The sequence below is a fragment of the Oncorhynchus mykiss genome, chromosome 7 (assembly GCF_013265735.2).
Source record: "Oncorhynchus mykiss isolate Arlee chromosome 7, USDA_OmykA_1.1, whole genome shotgun sequence".
NCBI lineage: Eukaryota > Metazoa > Chordata > Actinopteri > Salmoniformes > Salmonidae > Oncorhynchus > Oncorhynchus mykiss.
This window is the reverse complement of record NC_048571.1, coordinates 4278197-4286920: the sequence shown is the minus strand read 5'-3', so window position 1 is coordinate 4286920 and position 8724 is coordinate 4278197. Positions and strand designations below refer to the sequence as shown.

General features: G+C 45.4%; 1 protein-coding gene across 1 annotated transcript in view; it reads right to left on the bottom strand.

Annotated features, from left to right (window-relative positions):
• Positions 1 to 8158, bottom strand: part of LOC118965333 (cilia- and flagella-associated protein 47-like) — a 39724-nt gene extending 31566 nt beyond the window's left edge. Inside the window, exons 1-4 of the mRNA XM_036984386.1 lie at positions 8001 to 8158; positions 3024 to 3112; positions 2758 to 2868; positions 141 to 357 (exon numbers count right to left, since the gene is read on the bottom strand). Coding sequence (XP_036840281.1) covers positions 141 to 357; positions 2758 to 2868; positions 3024 to 3112; positions 8001 to 8108 — 525 coding nt within the window. The 5' untranslated portion in view covers positions 8109 to 8158. The remainder of the gene's footprint in view (positions 1 to 140; positions 358 to 2757; positions 2869 to 3023; positions 3113 to 8000) is intronic.
• Between the last annotated feature and the right edge of the window lie 566 nt (positions 8159 to 8724).

Here is an 8724-nt window from a genome sequence, read left to right as displayed (position 1 = left end):
ACACCTATAATCAACAACACACATTATCCAAGCTAGATTTAAATACACACAGCACCTGGAAGGAACACCTAAATCATGGCACACACACACACACACACACACACACACACACACACACACACACACACGGCCCTGTATACCTGCTGGCTGACTAGCAGGACGGAGCAGTGTCTTTTCCCCAGGTGGAAGGGCAGGTAGTGGAGCTCTATGGTTTCTGTCTGTCCAGCCGCCAGACTCACACTCCTGACAGGACTAAAGAACTCATTCACACCACACTCATCTGCAGGATCACAGTGAAGGTCACTGTCCTCCCACTCACCACAGTCAGTTCCACCATTCAACCTATCTGTAGAAAGACTGATACAGAGACAGAGAGAGACTATTTGCACATCGTTACAACACTGTATATAGACATAATATGACATTTGAAATGTCTTTATTATTTTGGAACTTCTGTGAGTGTAATGTTTACTGTTCATTTGATTGTTTATTTCACTTTCGTTTATTATCTACTTCACTTGCTTTGGCAATGTTAACATATGTTTCCCATGATAATAAAGCCCTTGAATTGAGAGAGAGAGAGAGAGAGAGAGAGAGCGAGAGAGAGAGAGAGAGGGAGAGGGAAGAGAGAGAGGGAGAGAGAGAGGGAGAGGGAGAGGGAAGAGATTGGAGAGAGGGAAGAGAGGGAGAGAGGGAGAAGAGAGGGAGAAGAGAGGGAAGAGAGGGAAGAGAGGGAGCGAGGGAGAAGAGAGGGAGAAGAGAGGGAAGAGAGGGAGAAGAGAGGGAGAAGAGAGGGAAAAGAGAGGGAAAGAGAGGGAAGAGAGGGAAGAGAGGGAAGAGAGGGAGAAGAGAGGGATTGGTCACACTTTTCCCTCTAATCTGTGTAGTACTGCTGTGTATCACGTTGTTACTACACAGACATAAGAGTTGCAGGGTATGAAGTCATATGAAACTATCTATAATCCATTGAACATCACTGCAGAAGAGAGCAAGGATTTTGCAGCAACAGACAATGTGATTTACAAAAACATAATTTATTTTGCAGTACGGATATGTCCAAACACAAAGATAACTGTTTTAAACAGAATGAGATTCCTTCTCATGGAAACTCATACTTACATCTGCAGTAAGTCTTTGAAGATGCCCTTCATGTAGGAAGTAAAGAGAAACACAAGATGTGTGTGTGTGTGTGTGTATATGCGTGTGTGTGTGTGTGTGTGTGTGTATGTGTGTGTTAGTCCTCTCTTTAATGATCTAAAAGAGAACAGACTCCAGAGATTTGCGCTACCTCTGCCTGTGAAGTGTAAACACACACATGACATAGACATATACACACACACACACACACACACACACACACACACACACCACAGAGACACTCCCCTACGTAACAGAACAAGTGTAGTCTGGAAAAGTACATATCTATGTACGGCAGTCAGTGAGTGTCTCTGATTGTTTCTATGTATGTGGCACAGCAGTCTAAGGCACAGCATCTCAGTGCTAGAGGTGTCACTACAGACCCTGGTTTGATTCCAGGCTGTATCACAACCTGCAGTGATTGGGAGTCCCATAGGACGGCGCACAATTGGGGAGAAAAAAGGGGGTAAAATTTAAAAACAAATAAAAAATTAAATTCGACATACCAATTAGGATCTGGCAAAAAATACTGGAATCAGTTAAAACACCCATTACCCTTTATGGTTGTGAGGTCTGGGGTCCGCTCACCAACCAAGAATTCACAAAATGGTGTATCTAATTATCAAAATTCAGAAAAGAGCCGTTAAATTCTACAACCACCTAAAAGGAAGCGATTCCCAAACCTTCCATAACAAAGCCATCACCTACAGAGAGATGAACCTGGTGAAGAGTCCCCTAAGCAAGCTGGTCCTGGGGCTCTGTTCACAAACACAAACACACCCTACAGAGCCCCAGGACAGCAACACAATTAGACCCAACCAAATCATGAGAAAACAAAAAAGCTAATTACTTGACACGTAGGAAATAATTAACATAAAAACAGAGTGTACAGACTCAGTGAGCAGCTTATTGAGAGAGAGAGAGAGACTCAGTGAGCAGCTTAATGAGAGAGAGAGAGAGACTCGGTGAGCAGAGCCTTGCTGTTGAGAAAGGCCGCCATAGGCAGACCTGGCTCTCAAGAGAAGACAGGCTATGTGCACACTGCCCACAAAATGAGGTGGAAACTGTGGTGCACTTCCTAACCTCCTGCCAAATGTATGACCATATTAGAGAGACATATTTCCCTCAGATTACACAGACCCACAAAGAATTCAAAAACAATTCAAATTTTGATAAACATATATATTGGGTGAAATACCACAGTGTGCCATCACAACAGCAATATTTACCATTCTAAATACAACCCATATTTATGTTTATTTATTTTCCCTTTTGTACTTTAACCATTTGCATTATAACACTGTATATAGACATAATGACATTTGAAATATCTATTATTTCTGAACTTCTGTGAGTGTAATGTTTACTTTTAATTTATTATTAAAAGCGACAGAGAGAGAGAGAGAGAGAGAGAGAGAGAGAAAGAGAGAAAGAAAGATAGAGAGAGAGAGAGAGAGAGACAGATGTGTGTGTGTGTGTGCATATTAACACTAATCTAGTGAAATAGACAGAGTGAAGGGATGTGTTTGAGGTTGTGTGTGTGTGTGTGTGTGTGTGTGTGTGTGTGTGTGTGTGTGTGTGTGTGTGTGTGTGTGTGTGTGTGTGTGTGTGTGTGTTAACCTGGTGTTGTTGTCTGAGCTTGGGTTGGTCCTAAAGGAGAACTGTTGAATGAGGCTCTCCTGACTCTTCTCCACCTGCAGCATGTTGGCTTTAGACTCTACCAACACCACCCTGACAAACACACATAGGACAGGGGTAATTTACACACACACACACACACACACACACACACACACACACACACACACACACACACACACACACACACACACACACACACACACACACATACACATACACGCACACACACACACACACACACACACCTGAACGTGGCATCCTTGCTGAAAGGGTTTTTTACTTTAAGTTGGAGCTCCTTCAGCTGGTAACATGGAGATTTACACTTCACTATCCCCTGGATGGAGACACAGAGAGAGAGACAGAGAGAGAGGGAGAGAGAGACAGAGAGAGAGGGAGAGGCAGAGAGAGAGACAGAGAGAGAGAGAGGCAGAGAGAGAGACAGAGAGAGGCAGAGAGAGAGGGCGAGAGAGACAGAGAGAGAGGGAGAGGCAGAGAGAGAGACAGAGAGAGAGAGGCAGAGAGAGAGACAGAGAGAGGCAGAGAGAGACAGAGAGAGGCAGAAAGGGAGACAGAGAGAGAGCGAGAGAGAGAGACAGAGAGAGACAGAGGGAGGGATGGAGAGAGGGAGGAGAGAGAGAGGGGGGGGGGGGGGGGTAAACACAACGACATTGTACAACTCAGTAACAGTCATTCAGCAGGCACCATGATGTAAGAGGACATGCAGCGTCCACACCTTCGAAATAGAAATAGAACCATTTCCTGTGCTGCTGATACATTGTGCTGCCATGGGAACAGTGAATGGTGAACCCCTGTCTGCCCAGAGGACAAGCTGTTCTGGAGGGTGTCCCAAATTATACCCTGTTCCATATGCAGTGCACTACTTTTGACCAGGGCCCATCGGGAAATAAGGGTGCCATTTGAGACGCACTACCCTGGTCTCTATAGAAAGTAAAGTAGTGTAGTGCACTGCCTGAGTCACTGTTCTATTGGCAACTGAACAAAGGGTTCACAACAACGGCGCCGCAGAAGGGGCAGACGGAGCGCTCTCCTGGTCAGGCTCCGTAGATGTGCTCCTCGCCCACCGTTCCCGAGTATACTACTCGCCAATATCCAGTCTCTTGACAACAAGGTAGATGAAATTCCAGCAAGGGTTGCCTTCCAGAGAGACATCAGAGATTGTAACATTCTCACGAGTTTCCCGAAAAAAATTCTCTCTCGGGATAGGTTGTCGGAATCAGTTCAGCCACCGGGCTTCTCCATGCATCGCGCCGACAGAGATAAACTCCGCCCTGGGAAGAGGAAGGGTGGAGGTGTATGCTTCATGATTAACGACTCATGGTGTAATCATAACAACATACAGGCTCTCAAGTCCTTCTGCTCACACGACCTAGAATTCCTTACTATCAAATGCGGGCCATATTATCTTCCAAGAGAATTCATCGTCAGTTATCGTCACAGCTGTGTACATTCCCTCTTAAGCAGACACCAAGACGCCCCTCAAAGAACTTCACTGGACTCTATGTAAATTGGAAACCATATATCCTGAGGCTGCATTTACTGTAGATGATTTTTTTTAACAAAGCACATTTAAGAACAAGGCTCCCTAAATTCTATCAGCATATTGATTGCACTACGCGCGGTCCCTTCAGCAAATCCGACCACGACTCTATCTTGCTCCTACCGTCTTATAGGCAGAAACTCAAACAGGATGTACCAGTAACTAGAACCATTCAGCGCTGGTCTGACCAATCAAAATCCACGCTTCAAGAGTGTTTTGATCATGAGGACTGGGTTCCGGTCAGCCTCAGACAACAACAGACAAGTTTATAAAGATTCGATGTAAAGATGCTCTCCATCCAACCTCACTGAGCTCGAGCTGTTTTGCAAGGAGGAATGGGAAAAAATGTCAGTCTCTCGATGTGCAAAACTGATAGAGACATACCCCAAGCGACTTACAGCTGTAATCGCAGCAAAAGGTGGCGCTACAAAGTATTAACTTAAGGGGGCTGAATAATTTTGCCCGCCCAATTTTTCAGTTTTTGATTTGTTAAAAAAGTTTGAAATATGCAATAAATGTCGTTCCACTTCATGATTGTGTCCCACTTGTTGTTGATTCTTCACAAAAAAAATACAGTTTTATATCTTTATGTTTGAAGCCTGAAATGTGGCAAAAGGTCGCAAAGTTCAAGGGGGCCGAATACTTTCGCAAGGCACTGTAAATGACTACCGTCATAACTGTCATTATGAAGTGCTTTGTGAGACTAGTCAAGGATCATATCACCTCCACCTTACCGGAAACCCTAGACCCACTTCAGTTTGCATACCGCCCCAACAGGTCCACAGACGATGCATCGCCATCACATTGCACACTGCCTTATCCCAACTGGACAAGAGGAATACCTATGTAAGAATGCTGTTCATTGACTACAGCTCAACATTCAACACCATAGTTCCCTCCAAGCTCATCATCAAGCTAGAGGTCCTGGGTCTCAACCCTGCCGTGTGCAATTGGGTCCTGGACTTTCTGACGGGCCGCCCCCAGGTGGTGAAGGTAGGAAACAACATCTCCACTTCGCTGACCCTCAACACTGGGGCCCCACAAGGGTGGGTGCTCATCCCCCTCCTGTTCTCCCTGTTCAACCACGACTACGTGGCCATGCACGCCTCCAACTCAATCATAAAGTTTACAGATGACACAACAGTAGTGGGCTTGATTACCAACAACGACAAGACAGCCTACAGGGGGGAGGTGAGGGAACTCGGAATGTGGTGTCAGGAAAACAACCTCTCACTCAACGTCAACAAAACAAAGGAGATAATCGTGTACTTCAGGAAACAGCAGAGGGAGCACCCCCCTATCCACATCGAAGGGGCCGCAGTGGAGAAGGGGCCGCAGTGGAGAAGGGGCCGCAGTGGAGAAGGGGCCGCAGTGGAGAAAGGGCCGCAGTGGAGAAGGGGCCACAGTGGAAAGTTTTAAGGCGTACACATCATAGACAAACTGAAATGGTCCACCCACACAGATAGTGTGGTGAAGAAGGCGCAACAGCACCTCTTCAACTTCAGGAGGCTGAAGAAATGTGGCTTGTCACCTAAAACCCTGACAAACCTTTGCAGATGCACAATTGAGAGTATCCTGTCGAGCTGTATCACAGCCTGGTACGGCAACTGCACCGCTCTCCAGAGGCTATCATCCAGAAGGTGAGGTCAGTGCAGGTGCACCAAAGCTGGGACCAAGAGACTGAAAAACAGCTTCTATCTCAAGGTCATCCGATTGGTTAAACAGCCATCACTAACTCAGAGAGGCTGCTGCCTACATTGAGATCCAATCACTGGCCACTTTAATAAATGGCTCACTAGTCACTTTAAAAAAGACACTTTAATACATGTTACATATCTTACATTACTCATATCATTGTTTATACTGTATTTTATACACCTTGCCTATGCCGCTCGGCCATCGCTCATCCGTATATTTATATGTACATATTCTCATTCACTCCTTTGGGTTTGTGTGTATTAGGTAGTTGTTGTGAAATTGTTAGATTACTTGTTAGATATTACTGCACGGTCGGAACTAGAAGCACAAGCATTTTGCTACACTCACATTAACATCTGTTTACAATGTGTATGTGACCAATAAAATTTGATTTCATTCAGGACAACAAATGATTGTGAGGTGTTAAATACATAGTGAGTTATTGTGAGATGTTATATTCATAGTGAGTTATAGTGAGGTGTTATATACATAGTGAATTATTGTGAGTTGTTATATACATAGTGAGTTATTGTGAGTTGTTATATTCATAGTGAGTTATTGTGAGTTGTTATAAACAGTTGAAGTCGGAAGTTTACATACACCTTAGCCAAATACATTTAAACTCAGTTTTTTCACAATTCCTGACATTAGGTTGTTTTAGGTTAGTTAGGATCACCACTTTATTTTAAGAATGTGAAATGTCAGAATAATAGTAGAGAGAGTTATTTATTTCACTTTTAATTTATTTCATCACATTCCCAGTGGGTCAGAAGTTTACATACACTCAATTAGTATTTGGTAGCATTGCCTTTAAATTGTTTAACTTGGGTCAAACGTGTCGGGTAGCCTTCCACAAGCTTGTGGCCCATTCCTCCTGACAAAGCTGGTGTAACTGAGTCAGGTTTGTGGGCTTCCCTGTTCGCACACACTTTTTCAGTTCTGCACACAATTTTTTTTTTTTGAGGATTGAGGTCAGGGCTTTGTGATGGCCACTCCAATACCTTGACTTTGTTGTCCTTAAGCCATTTTACCACAACTTTGGAAGTATGGTTGGGGTCATTGTCCATTTGGAAGACCCATTTGCGACCAAGCTTTAACTTCCTGACTGATGTCTTGAGATGTTGCTTCAATATATCCACACAATTTTCCTTCCTCGTGATGACATCTATTTTGTGAAGTGCACCAGTCCCTCCTGCAGCAAATTACCCCCACAATATGATGCTGCCACCTTCATGCTTCACGGTTGGGATGGTGTTCTTCGGCTTGCAAGCCCTTTTTCCTCCAAACATAACGATGGTCATTTTGGCCAAACAGTTCTATTTTTGTTTCATCAGACCAGAAGACATTTCTCCAAAAAGTATGATTTTTGTCCCCATTTGCAGTAGTCTGTCTTTTTTTATGACGGTTTTGGAGCAGTAGCTTCTTTCTTCCTAGCTGAGCGGCCTTTCAGGTTATGTCGATATAGGACTCGTTTTACTGTGGATATAGATACTTTTGTACCTGTTTCCTTCAGAATCTTTAAAATGTAAAAAAATATATTTTACCCCCTTTTCTCCCCAATTTCGTGGCATCCATTGTTAGTAATTATTGTCTTGTCTCAACTCCCGTACGGGCTCGGGAGAGACGAAGGTCGAAAGCCATGCGTCCTCCGAAACACAACCCAACCAAGCCGCACTGCTTCTTAACACAGCGCACCTCCAACCCAGAAGCCAGCCGCACCAATGTGTCGGAGGAAACACCGTGCACCTGGCTACCTTGGTTAGCGCGCGCTGCGCCCGGCCTGCCACAGGAGTTGCTGGTGCGCGATGAGACAAGGATATCCCTACCGGCCAAACCCTCCCTAAGCTGGACGACGCTAGGCCAATTGTGCGTCGCCCCACGGACCTCCCGGTCGCGGCCGGCTGCGACAGAGCCTGGTGTGCGTGTGTGTGTGTGTGTGTGTTTGTGTGTGTGTGTGCGTACTCACGCTGGGGGTGATGTGTGTGACCTGGGTCTTGAGGCTGAAGGCCAGAGTGGCTCCAGAGGGACTGACTGAGGAGGCAGAGCGTGATGTCAGCAGTAGCACCGCCTCCATTGGCCTCAGGAAGGAACAGGAGTACTGCACGGTCACCTCCACACAACGTCCCCTAGTGGAGAGGAGGACAGAGTGTAAGGCTCAACTATAAGGTGGGGGCAGGGACGGGGAAAGCCATGGGATCAATGGAAGACCAGTCAAGACACTGAACACCAGTTGAGAAGACAGGCAGCCAGTTAACTCTAATACAGTTAGAGACAGAGACAGAGAAAGACAGAGCCAGGAAAGACAGAGAAAGACAGAGCCAGGATAGACAGAGAAAGACAGAACCAGGATAGAGAGAGAAAGACAGAACCAGGACAGAGAGAGAAAGACAGAGCCAGGACAGACAGAGAAAGACAGAGCCAGGATAGAGAGAGAAAGACAGAGCCAGGATAGAGAGAGAAAGACAGAGCCAGGATAGAGAGAGAAAGACAGAGCCAGGATAGAGAGAGAAAGACAGAGCCAGGATAGACAGAGAAAGACAGAGCCAGGATAGAGAGAGAAAGACAGAGCCAGGATAGACAGAGAAAGACAGAGCCAGGATAGACAGAGAAAGACAGAGCCAGGATAGACAGAGAAAGACAGAGCCAGGACAGAGAGAGAAAGACAGAACCAGGATAGACAGAGAAAGACA